This window comes from Muntiacus reevesi, chromosome 10 (assembly GCF_963930625.1).
Source record: "Muntiacus reevesi chromosome 10, mMunRee1.1, whole genome shotgun sequence".
Lineage (NCBI taxonomy): Eukaryota > Metazoa > Chordata > Mammalia > Artiodactyla > Cervidae > Muntiacus > Muntiacus reevesi.
Genome location: NC_089258.1, coordinates 20881854 through 20897551, shown reverse-complemented (window position 1 = coordinate 20897551; position 15698 = coordinate 20881854). Strand labels below are relative to the sequence as shown.

The window sequence follows — 15698 nt, the reverse complement described above, 5'->3', positions numbered from 1 at the left end:
CAGAACCAAAGTTCTCTTGGTTCCAGGACAGCTACTCATACACCCACTTTCCCAGCTGAAGGAACTAACAGTCAAAGAAACTTAAGTGACAGGCAGTGTGGAAAAACCCAACTACCTTAACAGAGTCTGCCTCAGTAAGCTTCATCACCCCCACCTCTGTCAGCCAGGACCCCGCCACACTGGATGTGCCACAGATGCACCTCGTCACATCAACTCCATGACAGTCTCAACTGTGAGAGGCTCCAAAATAATGACCCACTAAGAAATTAAAAATACTACCAATTAAACCACAGCATGTGACCATTTCAAAGATAATAAATGTGAAAATTAAATGTGGGCTGTAGAACCAACAAAATACAATGCAAGAGAAAACAAAATGGGGCAAAGGGACATTGATAGGAAAGTTTTGCATACACAAATACACCTCTTTTTAACTTTAAGTAATTCAGTGATTTCATGCATTTTCCTTCCTTCCCTCAACAACAAAAAAAAGGTAATTTATAGCAGAATTCAAAAGACTCAATTCCAGCTATCACTCACTTGATGAACTTTAAAAGTGGCCAGAATTTGAGACTGGTGAAGACTTTATACAAATGTGTTTCACAGGGACCCGATAAAGCTGGAAACGGGAAGCCCTTTCAAACAACCACGGTTTGGGGGTTCTGGGAAGGGCAGGGCCTGGGCGCCCACAGACCTGTTTGGAGTCTGGCGTCCGCAGGTTCAGGCTGGCGGTAGAAATGGTCAGGGAAATGCTCATGCCTGCAAACTGGAGGTTGCTCTTGCCCAAGATGCTGGACAACATTTTGCTCGGAGGCTGTGAAATGAAGAAACACTCTTTTAGCTTTCCATTATCTTGAAGCCACACTGTCAGGGCCCCCATGCTGTTCCCTCTGCCACACCTCCAACTTCCACCATCCCCTCTTATCAGGCCCGCAAAGGCAATGTCCCAAAAATGAGCTGGGAGGGTGGCATCTGACCCTAACACATCAATTCTAGAGTATGCAGTATGCAAACTAAAACATGTAACACGCACACACTGAGATGAGGACCTTGCAGGAAAGTCAGAGATGTCACTACACCAGGCAACTCGTGTTGGGATGCGTCTCACGGCAGTCACTCATAAGCCTCAGGAAAGCATCAAAGGCCGCAAGTTTTGCAGCCTCAGAAACTGGCTTCATCCCACCAGGAAACTACTCAGGACTAGACTAAATGGACCAGCTCATGGGGCTGATGAACAATCAAAAGGTCCAGTTAAAACTGTTGGGTCTGGGGCCAGCACAAGGATGGACAGGCCCAGTTCTGCTCCAACTGGTGCATAAAACAGTCCTCCAGAACTGTCCTTGGCACAGGGACCAGCTGCCCCCCCACCCCCATACTTCCTTTTCAGATTAGAACATGTCCTCTTCTAAGATGCCAATGCACATTAGTTCTTAACCAGGCAGGCACTATTTTTGAATCCCCTGCCAGAGCTATTTAAAAAGAGAGATCTGAGGCCCACCCAAGAGATTCTGATTAAGTATACCAGAGTGAAGCCTCAAAATGGAAATTGCTTCCCCCACTTTTGTCAAGAGAACCCTGAGAACTGCTGGTCAAGTACCATATGACTATAAAAGCATTCCTGTTTTCAAAATTCTGGAGCCTGCCTGGTCCTCTATGCCTCCCGTGGACTGATTGAAACACAGGCTAGCACATCAAGTTGAACCTTCATCCAAACTTATCTGCCTGAAATCCATTTACACTGCGGATTCACCAATGTCTGCAAGCTATGAAAGCAGAGCTGACCCACAGCCCTGGAAGCAGCGGAGGCAATGACACAACCTGTCCCAGAAGCTCAGCCTTGGGACAGACTCGAAGACAGGGATGCACGCACTCCCCACCATTCAGTCCAGGCTTCAAAAAGTCCAGATGGTGGGTATTTAATTGTGTATATACTAGACACTTAAGGAAAGAGTTTTTCTATGTTTTCTCTTAATCAAGGTTTTGTTTGTTTTTTTTTTTTCCTTCTGGTCCAATCACCTCCGGGATGAAAAATTCAAGGGATTAAAAGTGCAACCCCTGAAGCCAGGCGGCCTGAGCTTGAGCTCAGCTCCACCACCATCTTGCATTGTAAGTTCCCATCCCTGAACCTCAGTTTCTATCATCTGTAAAATGGGAATATCCAGTGGTATTCCAGAGCTGGCTTGTTCTAGCTAACGAAAGCCAATTATTGATTTTTCAAGAGTTTTATGAGCTGGTCACAAAGAGTCAGACATGACGGAGTGACTGACCAACAACAATGAGCTGGTCATTAAAAGGAGCTGCTACTTGAAATTAATTTACATAGACTTCCAATTAAATCAATTACATTTATAAAACAAGCAATGAACACTCAAAACTCATCACTTCCTAACTGTTGCTACATTAGCTATTACCTATGCTGTTCAGGTTGGTGACTTGGTGGGAAAGCATCCACCTCCCAGTGCAGGAGATGCAGGAGACTCAGGTTCAATCCCTGAGTCAGGAAGATCCCTTAGAGGAGGAAATGGCACCCCACTGCAGTATTCTTGCCTGGAAAATTCCACGGACAGAGGAGCCTGGCAGGCTACAGCGTATGGGATCACGACTAGTCAGACATGACCAAGATACTGATTATGCATGCCCATGTTGTTCATTACGTTCATTACATGTGGCAGGGATGCTGTGTAACAGTGACCTAAAACACACTCCTTCCCAACTGCCCTTTAGAGATATCAGGTTAGAGCTTGAAATTGGCCATAGTGGAGCATTTACCCCATAGAAACTGGCAAACATGGCCAATTTAGGGCTTCTCAGTCTCCACCCCAAGAGCCTGTTGCTCAACTTTTACCAGCACACCCCTGAGGGCATCAACCACAAAGAGTTACTCAAATGAAATTAATTAATGTACAGAAAAGCTGAGAAGAGCATCTGGCCCTGGTTTACAGGGCTTTAGGTGTAGACCTGGGGTGTTTACTTTGGCAACACTATCAGTTAGCCTTGGTGGCTAACTGTCCTCATCAACCATATGGCAAAGAGGGAATCTAAGCTCTTTTTGTTTTCAAAAGTGACAAGAGTCATTGTTACTGTAAGTTACCCCCTTGAAACCAACAGATGCCTCTTGGTTCCCCACTGCTCAGCCAATAAAAAAGAAAAAAATGGTGACAAGAGCCAGGCCATGGGAAAGAGAAACTGAACAATTGTGTGTGATTAAAGATACTGCATGGTGACAGAAGTGGGAAAAAATAAAGGAGACACAGGTAGACAAAGAGCTGGGAGGATGGTACCTTTCTCTTCCTGAAGGCTCCCTTGGATCCAGGGACAGCTTCACAAACCCGGCTGATGGCTTCCCTAAGAGGACAGGAAGAGAGATCCATTTTATCACATCCATCAGGATTACATAACCCAGATTGCCTACATGTACAAAAAACAAAACCAAAAATCCACACGCACTGCATCTTAGAACTTCTGACTGCCAGTAGCATAGTTCTATCTGTTGCAGTGGCCATTTCCTAAGGCTGTGATATGTATCAACGCCACACTTGCTTTTTTCTTTTTCAACATTTGGTTAAGATTCCGTTTTAGAAAATCGCTGCCATGAAGCGCTGAAGTGTACTTTTCTGGATGTTCTCTCCATGGCTGTGGTCATGGCACAAGGCCCAATCCTAATCAAGCACTGCTATTGATCAAGATCCTTCTGAAGTGAGTCAGAATGTAATTAAAAGAAATTCAGTCCTCTGAGTGTTATTCCCAGCTTCTGCAGTTACTAAATATCATAAAATCAAGAGAGTTTTGAAAGAGGAGAGGAACTCCGGGGGTATACAAATGAGCCAGAAATGAGGCTCTGTGCAGACATTTCTAGAACTACAGTGTGTTGGGAACAGTCCTGAGGAAGGAGACAAGGAACCTAGGTACCACGGGGACTGACAGGAGGACCAGCTGCACAGCGTCTGACCCACAGGCCGGTCCAGGGCAGGAGGCGTGAAGCAGTGCATGCATGCTCAGTCATGTCCAATTCTTTGCAACCCTGTGGACTGTAGCCCGCCACATTCCTCTGTCCATAGGATTTTCCAGGCAGGAATACTGGAGTGGATTGCCATGCCTTCCACCAGGGAATCTTCCTGACCCAGGATCAAACTTGCGTCTCCTGCATTGCAGCCAGATTCTTTACCACTGAGCCACCCAGGGCACCCACAGGAGCAGTGGGTGGGTGCAAAAGTAAGACCAGGTGGAGGCTGCTATAGTTCAGATGCTGGAAGCTGGGGAGAGCATGGCTCTGGCGGGTGCTTGAAAGCATGCATAGCACAATTTTGTGACTCAGCCTCAGTGAGAAATGATGAGTGATATGCCAAGTGAGGCCTCAAAGTCAGGAGCCCCAAAAAGAGCTGGGTTAACTTCTAACTCCCACATGGAAAAGGACAAAATAGTAAAAGAACATAAAAAAATAATAATAAATAGGAATTTGGAGACACATTGAATAATAAAGAAAATAATGGGCCCTCAGTGACATGTCACAAACTTTTTCAGCTGAACACTTCTTGCAATTATTTCTATCATCTAGAAAAATTATTACTGTCACCATAGAATGCTTTTAAGAGAAATATGACCTTGTCAAATTAAGCAAGAGACTATTAAGATAAGCTTTATATTTGCTATTCAACTCATCGTAGAGAAAGCAGAAATACTATTCTAAAAGTTCAGATGCCATAGAAACTGTAGACAATGAACCATCACGATACAGAAAAAGTTTATTTGAAAGAAACAAATTTTTTGATGTTTATCCTTAGTCATTTATTTTAAAACACTATTATTCTAAAAGTGGTTCTATCAAAATGATCATCCAAAGTATTTTCTAAAGGTAAACTCCTTATTGAATAGAGTTGAGTCATTTCTCTAGAGAAACATGCTTTTTTTTTTAAGTTACTATATATTATGTTTAATTTTTTTAAAGTTTGATGCCTGTCTGCACTGTGTGTGTTGTATTAAATGATATATTTAGCTGAGCAAAGCAGTTCAGCCTCTGATAGTCCCAGCAGGCTAGAAAGACATTATTTGGTGAAAAGTTTCCAGTTAGTCATTTTTTAAATACCCCTAGTAAGCATCAGATTTCTTTTCCCTTCTGCCAACATGCAAGAGGAAAAAAACTGGTCTTGGATGAAAGGCTTCAAAAAAGAAATGTCAAATGTCTACTTTAGTATGTAGCTTACACATCGTCAAATGTCCTATGTAGTCAAGCCATGAAGCTTGGGCAACAGGCCTTGCTACCTATGTACCACGTTGGGAGGTGGAAATGACCAGTGAGCATTAAGAATGGGATTGTGTTGAAAATGTTGCAAATAATAAACATGGTCTATCAAACAAATCCCATATCTCTATCCCTCCCATAGAGAGAGAAGCAACCATCTCAGGGCATGTTCAGAGACGCAACCTTTTGGCCTTGAACTTTGCAAATGTAAGACATTCTAGAAATGTCTCAGAGATCACGAACTCAGAGAAGTCCTAGGGATCCCCCTTGTGGGCCAGCCTTTAGAATCCCCAAGGAGCTTTGCAAACCAAGCTGCTTTTCAGGAAAATGCTCTCCTTTCATCATTGGCAGAAACTTGTTTCTAATGACCATATTCCTCATGAATGTGAATTCTCATTTCAATCAGTTGATGGTATCCATTTCTGTTTGAAATAGAAATGTGACATAACTATTAATAAGTGCAATAGTTAGATGACTGAAATTAGCTTGAACTTCAAAGTCTAATTTAAATGTAACAATTTTTATGTCCCTCCTTACTCCCTAGCAGAGTGCCTCTTGGTGATCAATACTATTTCAATTGGCTCATTTAGCAATCATTATTTAGCCTTTGTATAAATCCATTTAATCCTAGTTTGAGCCTCCAGTTATGCTTTCGCCCTGTTTTTAATAATGGAAATTGCATCCTAGCATTCTGTCCAGTGAGATCCCATTTTGGTAAGTCAACCATGACCTTGGAGTTCAGTTAATATGAAAATGGAATGTTTGGCACCTCCAGAGTCATCTGAGAGTACAATTACTGGCTTCAATAGCCAGCCCCGGATGCTACTCCTTACTTTCTCATGATTTCACCATCGTCCCTTTTTCAGTCTAAAATTTTCATCATTAGAGTCTGTATCCTTGAGATTTGATAGCTTTTTCATTGGAATATAGTACTATATCCTTTGAAATCATGCAGCATCACCTTATTCCCCACTCACAATCTCATTGCTGCCCACCCAATCTCCCCAAACACACACACACACACACACACACACACACACACACACACACATTTTATAGACTAAAACAATAAAAAGAAGAAAAATAGGACATCTGGGTTATTTCTACACTTATCACTCATATTCTAGTGGGTTGGGTATGCAACAAACACACAGATATAATCACAAATTGTGATCAATTTCATGAAAAAACAAAAAGTAGAGGTATGTAGAATGTGTAGATAAGTAGAACCTGCTATCCTCAAATACACCTCTCTGATGTAAGGATCATTTTGAAGGCAATTGAGAAGAAGCAGATACAAGAAAAGCTACCTGCACCTCCCCTATTTGCGTAAAATTAGGACATGAATTTTCAAAGGCATTTCTTTCTCCTCTCTACCAGGAAGGACAACTGGAGACAATGCTATGTGTGTTAGTCATTCAGTCATGTCTGACCCTTTGTGACCCAATGGACTGTAACTGATGGCCTGTCCATGGAATTCTCCAAGCAAGAATATTGGAGTGGGTTGCCATTTCCTCCTCCAGGGGTCTTCCTGACTCAGGGATCAAACCTGGGTCTCCTGCATTGCAGGCAGATTCTTTACCCTCTGAGCCACCAGGGAAGCTGGAGAAAATGCTAGACCTAGATCAACTAAGAAATGCACCAGAGGAATCTGCATAGCAAAAACTTGCTACTAGCTCTTATCTTCCATCAGTTTCCTCATGCATTTTATCTTTCCACAATCTGTCACCCTTAGAAACTCACTCTTTTTCCTTGTGCCTTGTCAATTCTGAACAGCTCTATTCTTCAATTAAAGTATAAGCCCAAGTTCTAACCACTTCTTTGAGTTACTCAACGCTGAGTTTCACTGTGTGGATATGCACTGCATGCTTTAATCAACAGTTCATCTTTCTCTCATTAATCTGTCTTCTCTTAGTCTAATTTTAGGGTCCCAGGCCAATAACACAGGAGGGTAGAGCACAAAAGGTTTTTCCTCCCCTACAGAATAAATGTGGTAATGTTTATCAGTTGAGGGGAAAAGTTACCCAGTGGGGAGCATTTAAGTGCCTGGGTAACCATCTAAGAAAAGTAAGTTGAGTTCCTATCTTATATTTATATAAGTATGCAAATAGATCCTAGATGGATCACAAATTTAATTTGTTTGTGATGAAACCATAAGAGTACTAAAACAAAACCAGGAAGATTTTTTTTAAATCTCTTAGAATGATACAGAAGCCATAAAAGAAAATATTGACACAATATCATAAAACTTCATGCACAAGAAAAAAATGGCAATATTTCACAATCAAAGAGATAACTGTTTTAACATAAGTCAATGAAGAAAACATCAAAAACCCAATGGAAAATGGATAAAAGATATGAAGAGTTCACACAGGAAATAAATGGTTCTTGAAAATATGACAAGATTCTCAGCTTTACCATAGTAAGAATACAAATTAAAGACTATACTAAAAATCAACTTTCACAGCCAAAGATTTAAGCTTGGTAAGACTTTGTAGGTAAAGTACCTGCATTAGTGAGAATCTGTAAGTTGGTATAGCCTCTGTGGGAGCAGACTGGCCATATCCCTGACAAAACAAAAGACGCAGAGACCCTTTCATCCAGCAGTTCTACCTTCAGGAATGCATCCTCTAAATACACTCAGAAACAGGACAGAAGACTTATATACAGCACCACTGATTGCAGCAAAGTCTTTAACATGCTGATGGGAAAGAATGTCTATCATGGGACCAGTTCAACAAATTATGGTACCGCCATTAAATGAACTATCAATAGCATTGTTGACGGTGCCCTCTCCACTCTCACCTCCCTTTTCCTCCTCAGCTTTCTCCAAGTCACTCTTGTTCACACTAACTGCCCCTGCACAGTCACCAACAACCTCCCTGGCACCAAAAAGACAGGTGATCGCCTGTCCTCACTTCCTTGACATACTTCCTTTTCTTGACTTCTTGCTTCCACACTCTTCTGACATGCTCCGCTCTCTTGAATGTTTCTGGTCATTTTCTCGCCTTCTCCATGACTCTACCTCTAAATCGTAGAGAGCCCTAGCAATCTATTCAGCCCAGCTCCTCTCTGTCCTCTGTATAATCTGGACAAGTAGATGGTGCAATCTGAGAACAAATTTACTGCCCAAACATCTTCTGTCTAAATCCACTCAGGCAGCCAGCTCCACCCTGGCTCCTGATGAAGCCCTTGGACACACCCCACATCTGGTCAACTCACTTCCAGACAAGAAAATGTCCTCAATCACTTACAACTGACTCCGTTTTCCTATTTCCAGTAATTTAAAATGTTTAGTCCCAGTGTAATAGTGAAAGCCTGGAACATCATTTAAAGTTAGAGCTCTTCTCCCTCTGTTAGCACTGCCTGGAGCCCAAAACCTTCTGGTGGCCAAGGAAGAAGGTGCCTCTTATCCTCTGGCCACAGCTTCTGATTTCTTGGCTGGGATGGGGGTCTGGGGATCATACAAAGAAGTCAGGGACCACTGAGGGTCACTGTTAGCCCCAGGTCTGGGCCCTCAGGCTAGGACTGAGGGTTTCAGCAGACTCCTCTAATAGGCACACTCATTGCTTCTTATGCAGTGTACCTCATGACAAACACTGGACTGGATGAAGCACAAGCTGGAATCAAGATTGCCAGGAGAAATATCAATAATCTCAGATATGCAGATGACACCACCCTTATGGCAGAAAGTAAAGAAGAACTAAAGAGCCTCTTGATGAAAGTGAAAGAGGAGAGTGAAAAAGTTGACTTAAAATTCAACATTCAGAAAACTAAGATCATGGCATCTGGTCCCATCACTTCATGGCAAATAGATGGGGAAACAGTGGAAACAGTGACAGGCTTTATTTTGGGGGCTCCAAAATCACTGCAGATAGTGACTGTTGCCATGAAATTAAAAGATACTTGCTCCTTGAAAGTAAAGCTATGACCAACCTAGACAGCATATTAAAAAGTAGAGACATTACTTTGCCAACAAAGGTCCATCTACTCAAAGACATTGTTTTTTCAGTAGTCATGTATGGATGTGAAATTTGAACCATAAAGCAGGCTGAGCACCAAAGAACTAGTGCTTTTGAACTGTGGTGTTGGAGAAGTCTCTTGCGGGCCCCTTGCACTGCAAGGAGATCCAACCAGTCCATCCTAAAGGAAATCAGTCCTGAATATTCATTGGAAGGACTGATGCTGAAACTGAAACTCCAATACTTTGGCCATCTGATGCGAAGACCTGACTTATTTGAAAAGAACGCAATGCTGGGAAATGTTGAAGGTGGGAGGAGAGGGGACGACAGAGGATGAGATGGTTGGATGGCATCACTGACTCAATGGACATGAGTTTGAGTAAACTCACAGAGAGGGTGACAGACAGGGAGGCCTGGCGTGCTGCAGTCCATGGGATCACAAAGAGTTGGACATGACTGAGGGTCTGAACTGAACTGAACTTGCTTCTTTGACACCTCCGTCCCCCTCTCCCAGGAATAGTTAGTTGCCTGTGCTATGAAATAGCACACACCTGCCCCTCTTAGCATCACATCCGTGGAGTAGCTCCAGCCTGTTACTGCTGACACAGCCCCATTCTTTAGCTGAATGCTTTCTAGCATGGATTCAGAAGGCTCATGACCCATTAGGGTGCCTCCTGCACACAGCACCTTCTATCAGGTATAGGTAGTTTCTCTCCAAACACATTCCCTCCTGCTTAAGGTCTCAACATTGCAATTCCGTGGATCCACTGGGCTGCCCGAGCTCCCTGTGACACATGCCAAAGTCTGTGTCATCTTCTCAAAGACCATCACTGTGTCTGAAGCAAGAGGAAACCATCTGCCCCTTCCACATTAGCAGGGTAGAGACCATAAGACACAGGACTCTAGCCAGAGAAGTCCTCTCCATAATTCCCAGCATCATTCATTCATTCTGCCTTCTGGGTGAGTATTGGGAAAACAACAGCAAAGAAGGTTCCACACCCATCTGTGGTGATCCCACACCTTAGCCCTCCAGCAATGCTGGAGCCATGCCCTGCCTGGGCCTCTGCTAAACAGAGGCAGAGTCCAATTTTACTCTGTGGTTACCTCTACCTATTTCTGTCCTCAGGTATCTTATTATCTCTAGCTCCAAAGGCCTCATTTGTCTTCATCTCCAGCTTCAACCTTTCCCAGGACGTTGGTACCAGGATTTTATAGACAATTACCACAGCCAGTTGCTATCTCAGTTCATTGTCTAAAGTTTTCTCAGACTTGTTTTCAAACAAAGCCTTGATTGTCCCTACTAAAAGCATTCCTTCCCTGGTCTTCCCACGGTAGAAAACAGGACCATGGTCCAGAGAGCTACCCCCACCCCACACCCAGGAGCTGTCCTTGATCCTCCCATGCCACACCAAATCGATCAGAGCTCTGACCACCGTGGAGAAGCAAGACGGTCTACATTCTCAAGAAACCTACAGAGCAGAGGAGGGGACCAGTGACTCATGGAATACTCTAGAGAAAGCAGTAGCCAGAGCACGTGCACTGTCAACTACCAGAAGGCAATTCTGTCTTTCAGAGAAGCAAAAAAGCAGGTACACTTTGCCCACAGAGAGGCCTCCATGCTGAAGGAGCTGGAGGCCAGGGGTGGTAGAAGATCTCAGGAGAAAATACAGATTGGAAATGGGATCAGAGAAGCGTGACATGATGGAAATAGAAGGAGCAGCCTTATGGAGCAATGGATGGTCTGGGAAATAGCAGACTGGGTCAGATTTGCAGAGGGCTGAGAGAAACAAACAGATGGGTTTAAAATTCAGGTCCAGGCCCAAGAAATATTCAGAGGTGCTCTGAGGAGTGATAAACAGAGGCCTTTTAAATAGGGCTGATATTGGCCATTATCGAAAAGTCTACAAACAGTAAATGCTGGAGAGGGTGTGGAGGAAAGGGAACCCTCTTGCACTTTTGGTGGGAATGCAAACTGATATAGCCACTATGGAGAACAGTATGGAGAGCTCCCATATGACCCAGAAATCCCACTACTGGGCATATAACCAGAGAAACCAAAATTCAGAAAGATACATGCACCTCAATGTTCATTGCACTATTTACAACAGTGGGTACATGGAAGCAAACTAAGAGTTCATCAGCAGAGAAATGGATAAAGAAAATGTGGTACATATACAATGGAATATTAGCCATAAAATAGGAATGAAAGTAGGTCATTTGTAGAAACATGGATGGACCTTGAGGCTGTCGGACAGAGTGGAATAAGTCAGAAAGAGAAAAACAAATATTGCGTCTTCACAAGTATATGTGGAATCTAGAAAAATGGTATAGATGATCTTACTGAAAAACAGAAATAAAGACACAGACGTAAAGAACAAACATATGGACACCAAAGCAGGAAGGAAGGGGTGGGATAAATTGGGAGATCGGAACGGACGTACATGTACTATCGATACTACGTATAAAATAGATAACTAATGAGCGCCTATTGTACAGCTTAGGTAACTCTACTCCATGCTCTGTGGTGACCTAAATGGCAAGAAAATCCAAAAGAGGAGATATATGTATGTGTGGAGCTGATTCATTTTCTTGTACAATAGAAACTAACTCGACATTGAAAACCAACTGTACGCCAAAAAAAAAAAAAAAAATTATTTAAGAAAGAAAGAAACAGGGCTGATATGATAGAAATAAAACTGAATGGACATTAACCTAGCAGCAGACAGAGGGGACTGAGAAACAGCAGGCAGGGAGACCAGTCCAGACTTCTGCGGTGAAATGACAAGAAAAAGAGGCGCATTTGGAGAACAAAACTCAACAGGCCTGCCTGATAGTGGTGAGTGGAGCTAAGGGTGGGGCCACAGACATCTCACTCTCACAGTTAGCATGGACCTTCACTTCCCCCAAAGATGCTTGAAAGCGGCCCATTATCTCCATCGTGAAGCCATGAGACAGGCAGGCAAGCTATGAGAGCCAACACCCAGCAAGGATGGGGCCAGGAGGCTGCCAGTCAGGGTTAGTGGGCACATGGGTGCTCAAAGTGCCAGGAGGAGGGCTTAGAGCAGATGGTTTCTTCCTAGCTTCATCCATGCAGATGGATGGAAATATCCCAACACCTGCAATCTAAAGCATCACACAGGATTAAACACAATATTAGGCATCAAAAATAACCTCCAACTTAATTTGTCGAGAGGAATTTCACCACAACAGGTCAAAAGCACTTAAGTTTTCCAACAATAGGTATATTGCAAGGAGAAACAGAGCCATGGGTTTTGAAATCTCTGTACCACTTGAAGAATCAGTGAGATACCAAAGCGAGTTCCCCAACTGTCTCAGTTTTACAGAGTCAACCCTCCATCGTTATCCCAACATACCCAATGTTTGTGATTTGCCCCAGACACACGTACACAGTATGTGTCAATAAGTTCTGGTTGCTGATTACTAAACAGATACAAAAACTAGTATCCTATAATTTCTCATTTAAAATAAAAGCCCAACAGAAAAGTTGAAAAGACATTCCTTAAGCACCTTGATATCTCCAAAATGAAACATAAACCCTTGAGATTGCTAAAAATGTCTGAACCAAAGAAGAAAGCTCCCTGAGACAATATTAAACCTAATATTCCTAATGGTTTAAATAACTAAATTCTGCTCAAGATCACTGGTGGTGGTCACAGACATCTCTCGGTGAGAGTTCAGAGACTTGCTTTATTTATTCTTATTATTACTTATTACTCTTTTTATTACTTATTACTTATTATTACTTATTTACTCTTACTTCCACTGAATTTTCTTTTCCCCTTTAACATTCTAACTGGTGGGTTAGAAAAAGTGCTCCCAATACAACTGCTTCAAGATGCTGATAAGCCAATCAAAGAGAAAGACACACCTCATAATTGCTCTTTTTGGACAGGTGCAAGTTTATAAAAAGCCAAGTTCTCAGGTAACCAGGATGAGTCCACGACCCACACTGTGCTGTAGGCAAGGTGGTCCCACTTCCCTCTGAATGCCAGCCACCAAGAGGTTAAATGGGGCTGCCCAAAAGAGTGTGGTCTCCACAGAGCTTGGAAACTCTGCCTATATCTATCATTAATGCCAGCTTTTAAGAGAGATTCATCTTCTGAGATCAAATACCACAGGCTCTAAAGAACCCAATGCCACTGAAACCTGCTTCCTTATAGCACAGCAGAAATATAGGAGAAGCAAGCAAACCTGACCTCAAAGTCCCTGACCCTTTGGATACACATACCAAAAGCAAACCAGTCAATTCTAAAGGAAATCAACCCTGCACATTCATTGGAAGTACTATTGCCAAAGTTGAAACTCTGGTACTTTGGCCACCTGATATGAATAGCTAACTCATCAGAGAAGACCCTGATGCTGGGAAAGATTGAAGGCAAAAGGAGAAGAGGGTGACAGAGGATGAGATGGTTGGAAGGCATCACTGATTCAATGGACATGAACTTGGGCAGACTCTGGGAAAGAGTGAAGGACAGGGAGCCCTGGTGTGCTGCAGTCCACAGGGTCACAAAGAATCAGACAAGACTGAGCAACTGAACAACCACCAAAAGCAAAAGGGGACCTGACATTTTCCAGGCTTTGTTCTACATGTTTCAAGGAATGTGTGCATGCTCAGTCACTTCAGTCATGTCTGACTCTTTGCAACCCTATGGACCGTAGCCTGCCAGGCTTCTCTGTCCATAGGGATTCTCCAGGCAAGAATACTGGAGCGGGTTGCCATTTCCTTCTCCAGGGGATCTTCCTGACCCAGGGATTGAACCTGCATCTCTTTCAAGGTGTGGCCTCATTTAATCCTCACACATCCTTGGCAGATAGGGCCACTGATGCTGATTTTATAGTTGAGGAGATGAAGACACAGAGTATTTAAGCAAAGTGTCTGAGATCACACAGCCAGCAAGCTCCTGAGCCTGCTTGGAATCCCAGGACTGAACCCTCAGCTCCAAGACCAGATCACATGGGAGGTCCACAGAGATCGTGCATTTTTTGAACCCATCTCTCTCTGGACCTCAGGAGAGTCCACCCACATGTTCCTCAGCAAGGTCACCAGCAACTGAATCAGAATCTTAGCATCTTCACCATCTCAGAACTACATAAGGCCTTGGAAGTCCTCAACACCATTTCTAATCCACTGGGGACCTTGAGTGGTGAGCAAGATGGGGGCCGTGAATAAAAAAACCAGGTGCCATAATATCCAAAACCTATGGAATGGGTAAACACACCATATTCTGAGTAAAACTGTGCTGGGAGTGAAAAAGAGCAGACTAGGGATCCACACAGAACATGAATGAGTGTGAACAAAGTTATATGCATGAGGGAGGTCAGACAAAAGAGAGTAAGTGCCGCCTGACTCCACATATATAAAAATTCCAGGAAATGCACGCCAATCTATACGTGATGGTGCTCTATGTGTGACTGGGAGACCACAGGAGGAGGAACGAGCCTGTTCCCATACTCCCTGGGAGAAGCCTGGGTCCAACATTCCCAACCACGTCTGGTAAAGTCAGGACAGGCTTTCATCATCAAGCCTCTATGTGGCTCTAGTCTTGGCTGCGCTGCCTAAACCTGGACCAGACACTGCTCTTCCTTCCCTCCATCCTCTGCAATCGCTTTCCTCTGTAAAATGGCAGCTACAGCGTAGTGGGTGTCCCTTTGGCCAGACACTAGGCTGGGCTGGCTGTGCTCTCTACTGCACTGCAGACTCAGAAGCCATTCCCCAGTGAGATCTTCCCCTTTAGCATCCTGTGGGTGGATGGATGCAGGTCTCGGAGGCAGCAGCTAAAAATAGGTTTAGCCAACAGGAGGATCTCCAATGCAGCCCTATTTAACAGTCCTGAGCCTCACACAGACACGTCCTCTGTCATTATTTTCTGTATATCATGACAGTTTGACATCTTGAAGACACTTTCTAGCTGGGGACAGACCACTCCTCTGGGATTAGCTGATTCTTTAGAGAGAGCAAAAGGTCCAGTGGAGAGACCGATGACACGCCGATGAACAAATTCAGAGCCAGGCCTCCTCTCTCAGGCCCCTGCACCTCAGAGGCAACATTCCCCTGCCTCTCTCATCACCAGACTGAGTGCCAGGCGACTGCTATAGCTCAGAGCCCACAGCAGTTATTCGAGCTAGCTAAGCTGGCTAAGCTGGCCTCAACCTTTTCCCTTCTGTCCTCTGTCTCCTGCTTCCTCCTGTGCCTCCTGACATCAGGGTGGGGGGAGCTCATGCCAGCCTCACAGAAACTCAGGGGCTGTCTCAGTCTGACACCTCCTCCTCTCTACTCCGGTGGGGGCCATCTCAGTGAGCTCCCCACTGGGGGTCGAAGGGGCAGTGAGGAGGAGCCCTGGGAAGCCCAAGGGTCAGAGAAGGGGAGGGGAGGAAGAGGCAGGCGACTCCCCACGCTCCCGCCTCTTTCGGGGACCTACTTCCTTGGTCCCCAAGCATCCTTTCTGTCACCATTTTATTAATAGAACAACAGATTC

General features: G+C 44.0%; 1 protein-coding gene across 1 annotated transcript in view; it reads right to left on the bottom strand.

Annotated features, from left to right (window-relative positions):
- The window catches only part of SHC3 (SHC adaptor protein 3), a 177265-nt gene that overhangs the window by 74288 nt on the left and 87279 nt on the right, over positions 1-15698 (bottom strand). Inside the window, exons 3-4 of the mRNA XM_065947329.1 lie at positions 3282-3345; positions 695-814 (exon numbers count right to left, since the gene is read on the bottom strand). Of these exons, the coding sequence (XP_065803401.1) occupies positions 695-814; positions 3282-3345 (184 nt within the window). The remainder of the gene's footprint in view (positions 1-694; positions 815-3281; positions 3346-15698) is intronic.